A 13,969-nucleotide genomic window follows, 5' to 3' on the forward strand; every position below is an offset into this window, starting at 1 on the left:
AAGGAAATGTTGTAAAGGTGGTCTTGATGGGTTAAGCAATAGTGCTTGGAAAAGAGTTGCAAGAACGGGGAAAACATTGCTGACTCCAATCATGGTGGATGACATTACAGATCCTATGTCATCTGCGATGGCTGCAACCCACTTCTCAGACAAAGTTGAATCAGAAATGCGTCAAATGGGGGAGATCGAATCAGCAGATTTATGCAGAGACATTCGAATGTGGTGGGAGGCAGAGGACTGTTCGGGAATCCCGGCGCTTGAAAGGTTCAGAATGAGAGAGAGTCTTCGAAAACGTCTCTTGTCTCATGTTGAGTTCTTCAAATTTCCACCACCAACAATGAACGTTGCAGGATGGCCAATACAGCTCTGGGAGGCACTACTGTCACATATCGATGCCAAAACCATGCTGTACGAACTTTGCCATGGAGGCTGTTACAACGTTAGAGCGTTTAGTAGTCTAATTGGAGAAACATTTTTCTCTGAACTTGTTCTCCATGACAAGACCGGATGCGGCACTGTTTCTGCTGCCGAGTTTGGACGTTTCATTGGAACAGCAACAGAGCAGCTGCATATGCGTCAAGACCCAGACAGGTAAGTTTATATTTAAAAACATTTAATGACTAGATAAGTATGTGTATGTGGTTTCTTACCAGTACATCTCTAGTTGGGTTGGAAATACTATTGCCATTTTTGAAATTTCGATTGCCCCGGCCAGGGATCGAACCGGGACCAGACCACTGAATTCGTAGACCATTGTGTTACCACTCGACTACCGTACCACCATTCTATATAATAATTTACCAAATAAGTAGGTAATTGTTACAATCAATAATCAGGTATTTGAAGAATATCGTTTACATTGCATACCAAAATATATAGGTATGATATAATTCAAACCGATTGTGTTCACATTGGCTTTCAGAAAATAATCTAAATCAAATTTTATGATTTCAGGAAGTTTTTTTACCGTACTAGTCGCTCCCATGTGTATGGCTTGACTGGATCAACTGAGAGCAGCACTGCACAGCCGACCAACAGTGACGGATGCAATACGCAACAGCAGAATGACATCATTCGAAAAATAAGATTAAAGTAAGCCAAGATCCTGTGATTTAAAATTATTTAAAAATGTTTTAGGTTTAGAGATGTCTACAACAAAAATCTTTTTAAAATGAATCATTATTTAATTGCCAGGAGACAGTCAACATTTATTTTATTTTAAAGGTATGCTTTGTACACTGAGGCACGTGCTCAGAAAATGCATTGTAATGAAGAGGATTATATGTGTCTAATGCAGATGTTTCCTAAAATGTGAAATTCGTTATATAAACTTATCAATACGTAATATTCAACAGGATTAATTTGCATCTGTCGTCAAAAAGGTTAATTGCCAAGTTGAAGAAGATCAATTTCATGTATTCACTAAGAGTCTAGGACACGGGTTCGAACCGTCGACGAGTACAGGGGTCATAATTGCCTGAAAATGATACTCAGTACTGTTAATAATTCATGATTCGACATAAAATGTGATTACATTTTATTGTCTTTGCTTCGGATGATGTCAAGCTGAAAAACTCGCTCTCAGTAAATAAGATGGTAAATGTTGTAAAATAAATAGTTTTCGATAACAAATATCATGTTTCAGGGACCACGAATTTGACATTCCAAAACGGAAGGAACCTAAACGAAAATTTGACACCGTGTCAACAAGCAGAAACGCTCTCCAGAAGGGAACGTTGGGTGTCCGATGGGAGAGGGCAAGACGAAATGACAGCAAAATGCTTCTAACATCAAAAATGGGAATTGACATTGACCCGTAAAAGGAAATCATAATATCATACGACAGTTTGTAGTTCTTTAAAAGACAGCTGTCATTTTTGATATTCGTTAACCAACGTTACCTATATTGATTCCGTGTAATGCTACTGAATTTGATTTTGTGTTGCTCTTTCTATGTTTATGCATTGAGGAGCTACCAATATTGGGGCCGTATAATATGCTGCCTATATTGACGCTGTGGGATGCTTCATTTAACGAGGCCTACCGGTATATTCAACCTTTTTGGGGGATTTGAAACAACAACAGACATATTGGATCTAACTTTATTTTGTTTGCTGTTATTTGTTTCAAGTTTTAAAATTACAGTTTCTAAAAAATGCCATGTATCTTGTATCTTGTTAATTAAAAAAAAGGTATCTTTCTTTTAGTTGCATAATGATAAATAATGTGGACCTATAAGGAGAGAGGTATCATGAAGCAAATAAAACAATCGATTCCTCTTATTCTGCAAGACATAGTTTTCATTTTAGGTGTATACCATTATCTTTTGATCCGAAACTTTAAATATAATAATAACTATTGACCTTTACATGGGCGCCTTGCAAATCACTAGTGTCTTCATATTGGTCATACAATATAATGTCTTTATGTGTAACGTGAGAATCCTGACAATCTTACAATATGATTGTTGGAGATAATACTTAAAATAAAGCTGAAGGCATACTACATCCATGACAAAGTACACTTCACCGAGATAAGTCTAACTATACTGTGAAAAACATTGAAAAACCCAGCGGTTGAACGCAAACAAGATCAGTGTCTTTAACAACAAAACGAACCAAACATATGCAGATTAATTGTTTTATTGCTGCAAAGAATATTCCGTATCGCAATAATAGCTTATACGCAAAACATTAAACTGGCCTATGTGCAACTTGAGAAGGAATTACAGATTTACATGTAATTGTTGACAATTCGCACAATGATTCCAATGAGACAAAAAGCTAACTCACCAAAAATATATTTTAATCATATTGATTCGAAATAGATAAACAAAAATCGCAGATTACAAATGAGTCTCGCTCTGTGAAAAGGGGGTTTAATGCATGTGCGTAAGGTGTCGTCACATATTAGCCTGTGCATTCCGTACAGGCTAATTAGGGACAAACCTTTCCGATAAACTCGATTTTTGCTCAGAAGAGACTTTCTTTTAACAAAACATATCATAAAAGCGGAAAGTGCCGTCCCTGATTAGCCTATGTGGACTGCACTTTACGCACATGCATTAAACCCCCTTTTCACAGAGCGCGGCTCAAATGTATATTCCAGCGGATATGGTGAGATCAACAATAATCACAGATAATCAACATAAATTACAATCATTTTGAAAAGATCAACAATAATCACAGATAATCAACATTAATTACAATGATTTTGAAAAGATCAACAATAATCACAGATAATCAACATAGATTACAATGATTTTGAAAAGATCAACAATAATCACAGATAATCAACATAGATTACAATGATTTTGAAAAGATCAACAATAATCACAGATAATCAACATTAATTACAATGATTTTGAAAAGATCAACAATAATCACTGGTTATATAAATCACAATTAATCGGTTGAGATCAACAATAATCACAGATAATCAACATAAATCACAATGATTTTGATAAGATCAACAATAATCACAGATAATATAAATCACTATTAATAGGTTAAGATAAAAAATTCACAGATAATCAACATAAATTACAATTATTTTGATAAGATCAACAATAATCACAGATAATCAATATAAATCACAATTCATGGGCTGAGATCAACAGTAATCACAGATGAGCAATAATGAACACAATAATTTGTATGAGATCAACCATTATCATAATCATTTTAAATTAGAATGATAAATATTACAACAATAATCTTATTAAAAACAGGAATATCAAACAAAACAACACAAGATAAACGATATGAAACACAATGTTTAAGACGCAAAAACACGCGTAATACTATATATTATTGTATGACAGTCTGTATTTTCAATAATTAAGAAAATAACCACGGCACATTGGTAAGAATTAAAAATAATTCTTGGTCTTATCATCGTCATGCAACAGATGACTAGGCCCGGTGCTTTGCAGATCTGTGCTTTGATAGACTACTGCGGTGCCTGTACCTCTTTTCACACATATCACAAGCAAAGTTTTTCTCTCCATTGTGGGTGGCAAGGTGGGCCTGAAGGTCAATTTTCTCCCGGAGCGTTGCATTGCAAATTGAGCAGGTAAATTGCTTTGCAGCAACCTCCCTCCGGACGTGACGATTCAGGTCATCTTTGGTTGAAAACTTTTTGCCGCATTGTTCACAGGGGAACGGCTTTTCAACACCATGAATGCTGCATCTATATAACAAAAACAAATGGAACTGTTGAATTATTATTCAATACAGAAAAATACACACAGAATATTATCCATAACAATGTGGAACTTAACAAAATGATGGTCGTCAGAAGCGCTCCAGATAAGGCGCGTTAACGCGTATTTACGCATTTCAAAATCCAAAATACGCATTAAATAATATGTTTAAGGGTCCAATTACATACGTGAAGTATCGGAACGCGTACATTCTGGATTTATACGGTGTAAATTCCAATTGTTCAGTGACAATTTGCATTGAAATTTATCTGGACAATTATGGTCGTTAAAAACTAAATACTATAATGAGCACACCAATATGCACCACACTAGTAATAATGTGTTAAGTGTTTTAAAGCCGGCTTTTTTCGAAAACACCATTCAAAACATTTTAAATAGTGCTTTGCAACTAGGTTATAAAAACATACTTTCGCTCAGAATGCAATGACCTATGTTGAATTGTATCTTGATTTTTAAACCGACAGAACCTAGCATTGTACTAAAAACAAACAAAATACAAACCTGTGTCTGTTGAACGCCTGTTTTGTGTAAAATGTTTTTCCACAACAGGCGAATCGTCCAGTCCCTCTGTGGCGCTTATCATGAAGCTTTAACCCCCACTTCGATTTAAATGTCTTTCCACAGATTTCACACACGAGCGTCATGTTTCTGTAATGAAAGAATTACTTTTTGTTAAAATATATTTCTAAAATGTTTTTATAAAGTTTTAAAGACTACACCAAAAGAGATATGAAACGCAAGTGATTGGATGTGACACACTATCTGCTATTCTTTTCGTCACAGTTCAATAAACATGCGTGTTTACTAATGCACGGGATTTTCGTGAGTTTTGGCGCGTTTAGCGTCATTCGAGGTCCGCTTAAAGGAGGCAACGCACGTTGTGGTTCAATATACTTGTAACAGTACTTAATGTGTTGATAAGCATATTTCCGCTCTGTTTAAATGTCCTCAATTGAAGTTCCGTAGTCATATATTGTGTTGAATAGTTAATATTTTCGTATTTGTAACCATATCATATTTTAGAAGACTTTCAAAAATGTGTACAGTGTGCGTTTCATTATCCTTTGAATATTCTCGCAACCTGCGTTTGCCATTTCCTATTGCTCAAGAAATACCAACCTGCGTTTGCAAAACAAAACAAAACAAAAAAATAAGATATTTTTCAATTTGCACCGCTATTTTTGTCATGAATCTTATTAAATATATTAAAATGAAGTGTAAAATCATACTAATTCAGTCGTTAAACCAATATTGTTGAAAGAAAATCATCAACACCACATAAACAAACAGCGTTTGCAATGCATTTCAGAATTTTGTGTCGAAGTGTTCTCGGAAAGTGGAAACAGTAAAGGCAATGGAATCATTTCAAATAAAAGTTTATTTAGTATACTGTGTCATAGGCTATCACTTGTTAAAAACTGAAATTTTGATTATATGAAAAAACAACAAAACTTACCTTAATGTACAAGATTACAATCTGTTTCTGCAACCGGCGTTGACTTTTGCGGTCACGTGACAAAAGTTGTTCATCCCCGGTGTTGTGTGGTTAAATGTATAAAATCGGTATCAACGTCATGTGTTGAAGTCTTGTTTGCGGCTATAAATTAGCAATGGCCAAATTCGTTAAAAGGGGAGTAACAAGTCAGCTCATTGAAATTAAAAGGTCTAAATCAACTATTTGTTTGATAGACAATTCTTTCCAAGGCCAGTCAGTGCCGATTTTTATGTTAATTAAATTCGCTAAACAGTAAAATCACAGAAATCTTAAGGCAATCTAAACAAAAATTAATCGCACGTTTAGCGACTTCATTTCAAATGAGTTTTTCTCATTATGACACTTGCCGAATTAGCACCAAAAGTCTCAGAACACGCCACATAAATATTATACAAACAAACCCCATATACACTTATTAAGACATCATTTTACGTACCTAACCAATTAATGTATGCGACAAAGCAGTCAAGTCTTTCCTTATATTTTCCAAAATAGTGATGGTAAAAAGAAATAAAACTCGAGAATGTTGAAAAGGCACTATTGATAATATATAAGGCATTAAAATTACAATTGAATGCATATGTGCCCACATACACTTACAAAGCAAAGAAATAGCAACATAATGGCTGAAAAAGAATTATAAATTCACTGCCCACATATGGTTTCCTGGTCCTCCCCAGATGGTATCAATGTTTTCCCAACATGGTCATTTAAAACGCAAATTTCTCCACAATAAATAGTTTTCTGGAGAAACCCTGCTGAGAGGTTATGGCAGACATGTGAAAGTTTGTATAAATCCTTTAATAATTGTAGTGGCTTGCAAATTAAAGCAGTTGTTTCTCCCCTAAATGCCCGAACATGGCCCGTTTTGCCCGATCTTCTACTTCAGGGAGCCACATTGCGCTCATTTTTTAAGAAAATTTGTCAGGATTTTTTCTACATGTAGGCCAATACCTTTGTTATCAATGTTAATACACAGTTGTTTCAAATTGGACTTTGAAAAATTTATTTTTTCCAATTTACTTACCCTATGTAAGTTCATGCCAAAATGCACAGCACTGTCCCCTATGGTGTTACACGACCCGCAAGGTATCGGGTTTCCTGGGGTGGATTTGTGATCGCATACGGTAGTTTAAACCCTTTCGTGGTGATAAATGTTTGTACTAAATGATCGATGGCAAGCGTTACAAAAGCTTATTTGTATTCCAATTTCGACTGCTGATTGTCACAAAACGAATCGTTACGTTAATATTTTCTGAGTATGAGCATTATTCTGCTTGTTAAAAAAAAACACGTCCCTAGCAATATCAAAGTACGGACAGTATCGGTTTGACGATGCTTTTGAAGAGGATGGATATATAAAAGCATCGATTTAGTTGATCTACATCATCACAATTGTGTATGTGGTTACGAAAAAAAATGTGGTACACACGTTTTGGGAACGAAAAAATTATGCCAAAAAAAAAATTTGGTTACGAAAAAAAAATAAAGTACGATAAAAAGTTGGGTACGAAAAAAATTTGGGAACGAACAAAATTTGGGTACGAAAAAAATTTTGGAACAAAAAAAAATGGGTACGGAAAAAAATTGGGTATGAAAAATATTTGGTACGGAAAAAAAAATGGGGGTACGGGGACTTAGTACCCCTGGGGAGCTTGACCCACAATCGCACATTCTTGGCCCTTTCCTTCAAACATCGGATAAGTACCTCGAAGGCAATAGTATGAATACACATTTATGACGTACCATTTGGGTCGAAAGTCAACAAGACCTAGTAGGTGAAAAGAGACGTACAATATGTACGTCGAAGTACATTTTTTGTACTTCGATGTACAAAATTGTAATTCGACGTTCAGTCTTTACTGACCCTTGAGTGTTAGCCAATCAGAAGACGCCTTACATCTATTGCTTTTAGAGATATTTGACATTGCACATTACTATTGTTATTATTATTTATACCAAATTATCCGACTATCGACCGCTAACTAATAGATATTGAGCGTATTTATTGAACATAATTATTAGTATTAATACCAAATTATGCGACTATCGACCGCTAACTCATAGATATTGTGCGTATTTATTGACCTGGCGTGGCGGAATTAACCTCTCACTTATGCAAATAATGGTAAACCGCTTTTAAGCAAACAGCTTTCAAGCGACTGCAGGCAGATCTGGATCCAAACTGTCCACAATCGCCTTAATGTCTCTTTTACTGTGACACAGTTCATTTGACTTAAAAATGATATTTAATACAGTCGATTGGTGTATAACGAATAGCTAAGGACTTCGAGTCTCATTTCAACGTAAACACCATGCATTCAGTAATTAAACCTTTAAACCTCGAAAGACAAAATTAATGTCTTTCCTATTGAAACATGCCAGCGGTTTTAAAATTTTGACAAATATTTTTTGTTTACAGCGCAAATTTCAGGGTAAACTGATTCAGCAATTACCGGATCGCTTAGGTCTTTATCGGAGTACATGTGTATCGTGTTATTTCTTGAAATTTTACCCAGCATTTGTAAAACATATTGCAAGATATGTACATTTCCAGAAAAGGAACTTCATGTCTGCGTTTAATAAAACCAAGTTCGTGGAAATCGCTGCCCAATTGATGAAGTAATGGCTGTTCAAAGCGATGCACCCTATATTCGGGTCGTTTTGAGTTGAATATCTTGTTATATATATTTGATAGTGAAAACTATGTTTTCAGAGAAATCGATGTTTTCGTTATAATTTTATTATTTTTCATTCAAAATGATGTTTTTACTAATAAATATCATAACCACGCGCTACCCACATGTGTATTGGACAACTTCAATTGAGTTTTCATTTAGTTTGAGACAATCCCCACATTCACGAATATGTGTCGCCACATGTCCGTTATTCACTAAATCACGAGTTGCAGCCCTCATGCTTATTGTATGTGGTACGCATCAATTTCTGAGCATTCTTACTTTTTGAAAGGACACATTATACTACAATATTACATCAATGAACATAATGTTTACCAAACAAAATCTGCAAAATTCAGGAAACCATACGTCTTCACTTTTCCATTCGTCACATAAACGGTGCGTACATAACGTGACCTTGTTTTGCTTTCGAAAAAGGAACAATTGAAAATTAAACATTGACACACGCCAACTAAAACATGAATCGACTGAACAATGATAGGCATTTTGTATTCATTTCATAGAACACTATAAATCTTTACATAAATTAAAGTATTTTGCAAAAAACGTTTAACCTATCCGTTACTCACTAAAATCCGCTATACACCAATCGACTGTACTCAAATAGAAAGAATAAATAAAACAAACCCGTAATATGAGTAAAGACTTTGTAATCAAGCTTTTTAGGACAGCTTGGTGATCTGCAAATCCCATGTGATATGTTGATTTCGGGTATCATAGTCATTCAATAAGTCGCAAAATACTCGAATACAGTTTCCAAAGCAAAATGTGACTTAAATTGATGACTAAAATGAGTTTTGCCGTGTCAAGCTGTAACGATCCAGAAAGTCCTGCATTCACATCGAATGTATCATTCAAATTCAATCCATTGTTGACATTAGTGGAGATTTAGTTAATAAATAACTCATATTTCCTAAATGACAGTTTCGAAATAGCCGATGTATGCTGTAAGAAAGTTTTGACACGAGTGATAACATTATCTCATGGGCGCGGCCATTGTTGTATGACATTGAGCGGTCCGTCTAAAATGCGTATATGACTCATATCCGCGGATATGAACGAAAAGTGCTAATATGAACGAATATAGGCAATATTTATGCGGTTTTTTTGCCGTTTTGTTATGAACAAATAACTGTTGAATTAAAAATTCACAAAAATGTGATAAATATGTTAAGACTGCCTCAAAATAGAGCAATTCAATAAAAGCGGTGGTCTGACTGGTCGTTCATATTCGCGGATATTAATTTGGAGTTACTGAAATTAAATTGCCAATGAAAAACGCTTTTAAATACATTCGATCGTAACATTACACATTAGCGACGTGTATTTTTGTAACAGAACGATTTTCATATAACAAAACAAAGCAAAATACATTTAAAAAGCCATATCCGCCGATATGAGTCATATTCGCATTTTAGTCGTACCCTATGTTGAGGCATGAACGACAATTCTCAATCTTTTACATAGCTCGGTCTTTTACATAGCTCGCCATTTTGAAGATTTTTTCCACAGTATGATAACTTAGACGGTGCTGAAGCAGCATCGTCAAAAATCGTACATCTACTTCGGTAATTTATTCATTTAAGCCTGCATTAGCATGTATTCCTTCCTCAATGTTATACATAATGATAAGATACATATCGGAAGGCTATTTTGTAATACTTTGTTTAATTTAATGTCAAAATTGCCACAACCAAATTTATTTCTAAATTGTAAATATTTTTTAAGATCAAGTTGTGTTATACATTCCTTAGTAGTTTTATTCGATTTATTTGAACGAACTTTTATAAGCCAAACGGCTTTAATATCGATAGTGAAAGTCGTTGTTGCGTTTCTTGGAAATGTATATAAGTTGAAGCTTATCAATTTTATCGCAATTTTAATAATGTGTCAGATATATATATATAAGGTTTAAATAAAGATTAGGAAAGGAATTAATTTACATAGTTATGTGAATTATATCCCAGAGTTGATGCTTCACCCTAGGCTATATCTAACATTTTGCATGCGTACATATAAACTCGATGCTTCACAATTTTCTTATTAGAACATAAACACGTCATATAATTAAAATAGTTATAATTGTTTTGAATACATTAAGTACCAATTTGGCGGATATTACTTAGTTTTAAAGGCATTGCTTCATTTGCATGCTTATTTATATGAAGAATTGCTGTTGCTTTTATATTACTTACAAGCAAACTTAAAGTGATATTATGGGCATTTTCACTGTGGAATTGAGCTTAAAGGAAATAACAGGTCAAACGAATTAGTTAAAATGTGGTTCCTGACCAATTATCAGCAACTCATCTTGCTACCAGTTGTTTATAAAAATATATTTTATAATCGATATTCTTACCTGACTCACCCAGTCCTCTAAGCCGAAATGATCCGTAAAACAAAATTGTGTCTTTGTGTCGTATGAACAAATCTGCACTAAAACTAAATTTAGGTTCACCTCGTACATGCATGATCAGTTGTGTTACGAAAGTACGGTTGATACTCAAATGCATTATTTTTCTCTTTCCGGGATATTGTTTTAGTATGTTAATGCTGCATTAACAAATATAAATGTAGATGAAGTGAAAACACCAAAAATAAACAACGGTTGCGATAGACACCTATTAACTGTTAGATGCCCATAATATCACTTTAATAATATAAAACAAGAACATCGCTTGTGTAGATGTTTATTTTTCTATTTTGTCATATGAATCAAGTATATGAAATGAATGATTTTTATTTTTAATTAGCTTTTCACCGAATCTGTATTTTTGGCTTTCCACAAAAAGAAAGAAATTAAAACATATGTACGAAATACATGTACACGTAAAAGGGGTAATATTGAATAGATTATCCGTATTTTTACTAAATTTAGTCCTAAGTATTACACCTGAATTGAGCAACAGAAGTGAATGCATGCTGTTCAAAGCATGATATCTTGGCAGGGCCGTTCTTAGACTAATAGCACATGCTGCACCCAAATCAAATAATGACTTTCTTTATGGTGCAATTTTTGTAATTGTAAACACCATTGCAATACTTGTCACCATTCATCTCGCACCTCTCAACCTTCCATAAACGATAAAGCATACTATTAGAAATTTACTCATACAAACTATTCAGAGCGGATTTAATTTTCCGTCACTAGCTCCATGCTTACATAAAATTTAATTCCTTCTTTTCTGTAAATCAGCCAACAACTTCTTCGCACAACGACACCACTTAATAAACCCACTGTTATCTAAGCCCTCCCCCGAAAACCCCATAATAATGCCGGATCAACATTGGTCTTATCTGGCATGATCCGGCATAAGGATCGTGTAACCGCCGGGCAGCTCCGTGCGATCCCTGAAGGCACTATAACGTGCGAGAAAATGCTTGGGGCTTTGTGAGGCCAACACTGCATGATCCGTGAAGTTTGTAAAGGATGGCAACATCTGGCATAAAACTTCTAGCTCTTATATAGGGTCCGGACAGCCGTATTCGTGCCTTGGTTGTCCGTGTGCGACAGACTGGGAAATAAGACCCCGGACTATCAATGGCCATGACGGCGAGGAACGGTTGTCTCCGATCCCTTCAATCACGGATCAGCTCGAGGCTACTACGCATAACACGATGGAGGCCGTATAAAGAAGATTGCTAACCCAGTGAAAACACGGAGGAACGCAGAATATTACCGACGATTACGCTTATGTTCATATTAATACTAGCAATTTTAAAATTGATTAACTTTTTTTCTGTGCTACCGACACAACTACATGGGCCATGATGACCATGATGACCAGCAGCTGCTGATGCGATGTCAGCATTCTTTTGTCGAAAGCTCAGTTGAACAAGTATCCTGCTTACTAAAGCGAAGCTACGACAGAGAAATAGAGAAGACACGAAAACAAAAATATCATAAGCGGTGAAAAGAATGAAAAAGAAAACTATCTGGGTCAGAAAATGGTTCGCCAGAAGGCGAGCATTTGGTCGATACGCATGCTTACTGTCGAACTTGAGAAAGTAGACTTTAGAAGGCTTCTTTAATTGCCTGCGCATGTTGGCAAAACATTGCAGTACCTAGTATCAGGGGACAGTTACCACACTCTGGTATATGGCTTCCGGAACGCACATAAGACAATCTTAAAGTCCATCCGTCAGGTCTGCAATGCGATAGAATTAACTGAGGAACGTTCCCTGTCATGAAACGCCAGATTCGTGTATGAACATCGCCAAGCGGTTCCGCAAACAACTGAAGCTACACAACTTTGTGGCATATTGCCATACAGTGTCTTCGACGAGATGGCTCCTTGTACTACAACTAAAAGGATCACCATTCCGTAAGCTGCATGATCTTGGTCAACGCCGACTACAAGCTTATTTGTTAGGAAGTATGCAGCAATTTATTAGCCGATGTTTTCATCAATTGTGAACTGAAGCAAATCGACAAGAAAATGTTTTGCCTACCTGATCCTGAACCTGTACCGAAAAACGACAAACCAATTCAGTTCTCTATTATAGTAGATGACGCACTCGCCTTGAAAAAATTGTTCATGAAAACGTTCTCTAAGTAAGAAATATGGTACATTCCGAGAGAGTATTCATCAATCGCCTGTCCAGGGGAAGTGGATAGTGGAAACGTGAAAGGAATTCTTTCGCATCGCTTTCGATATCTACACCCTACAATGTTGCAATCTCATGAGCCAAGGACATCTATTATGCTGTCTTGCATTTGCTGTGATAATCTTTTAAGACTGAGCAATTGAAATAACATGTGATTGTAGCTGAACGGGGGGGGGGGGGGCAACAATCACAACATCATACTAGGACATTTGCATAAATGAGAAATCGCCCTTAGATTGGGTGACGGAGTCTTCTTCCAACTCAACAACAAAGGCAGCACTTAAAGTACATAAATATATCTACTTCAGCTCAGTAGCTGGATCAGTGTCTGGGCTTTCTAAAGTGATATGAAGATTGTGATTAAATGAAATATTCTTCGACATGCATATTTTAGTAGTTGAATAACAATTAATGTTTTTGTAATTGTAATCCAAACATTCAAATTTTAAACATAAATAATAAGTAATAAACAATTCACAAATTGAACACAAACATCAACATAAATAAGTTGTGTTCACACAAAAAGTCATTTATTTGTCAATTTTGAATCAAATAGACACTCTGATTGTGATGTATTTATTAATATGAAAACACGTTTTTACCAGATACTGTGATATAATAATACAAGTTCATATAGTATTGCATTGCAATAAAAACACGTGACATTTATGAAAAAAGCTTACACCCAATACAAAATAATATTGATGTTTTGCTCAACATTATTGTCTGCATCTTTTGATTGTTCCGAAATAAATATTGGCATATGCTTTTTTGGAAAATCCAAAAAATCCGGACTTCTGATTGGTTTTAATTTCTGCATCAAGCATGGACTTTGCCTTATGAGTCGTTTAACATGTAAATTCCAAATCTGCGACCCTTTTCAAAAGTAAACGGTTCATTTTAGCCAGATATATTCACATACCATTATGCATAATAGTCCTG

General features: G+C 35.2%; 1 protein-coding gene and 1 long non-coding RNA gene across 2 annotated transcripts; one reads left to right on the forward strand and one right to left on the reverse strand.

Annotated features, from left to right (window-relative positions):
- Positions 1 to 338: 338 nt before the first annotated feature.
- LOC127874322 (uncharacterized) lies at positions 339 to 2,200 on the forward strand. Its single transcript, XM_052418570.1, has 3 exons — positions 339 to 591; positions 955 to 1,092; positions 1,646 to 2,200. The coding sequence occupies exons 1-3, from the start codon at positions 404 to 406 to the stop codon at positions 1,818 to 1,820; spliced, it is 501 nt and encodes a 166-aa protein (XP_052274530.1). The 5' UTR covers positions 339 to 403; the 3' UTR covers positions 1,821 to 2,200.
- Positions 2,201 to 3,363: 1,163 nt separating this feature from the next.
- LOC127874323 (uncharacterized) lies at positions 3,364 to 5,768 on the reverse strand. Its single transcript, XR_008046816.1, has 3 exons — positions 5,682 to 5,768; positions 4,727 to 4,873; positions 3,364 to 4,191 (listed from the first exon to the last, which is right to left on the reverse strand). It is a non-coding gene; the product is annotated as an uncharacterized LOC127874323 (long non-coding RNA).
- Between the last annotated feature and the right edge of the window lie 8,201 nt (positions 5,769 to 13,969).

This window comes from Dreissena polymorpha, chromosome 3 (assembly GCF_020536995.1).
Source record: "Dreissena polymorpha isolate Duluth1 chromosome 3, UMN_Dpol_1.0, whole genome shotgun sequence".
Lineage (NCBI taxonomy): Eukaryota > Metazoa > Mollusca > Bivalvia > Myida > Dreissenidae > Dreissena > Dreissena polymorpha.

Bases quoted from the DNA above. Each gene is read 5' to 3' on its own strand.
- LOC127874322 (XM_052418570.1), top strand. From the start codon at position 404: ATGCTGTACGAACTTTGCCATGGAGGCTGTTACAACGTTAGAGCGTTT. The intron at 592-954 runs GTAAGTTTATAT...TTATGATTTCAG, and splicing joins ATGCGTCAAGACCCAGACAG to GAAGTTTTTTTACCGTACTA. The intron at 1,093-1,645 runs GTAAGCCAAGAT...ATCATGTTTCAG, and splicing joins ATTCGAAAAATAAGATTAAA to GGACCACGAATTTGACATTC.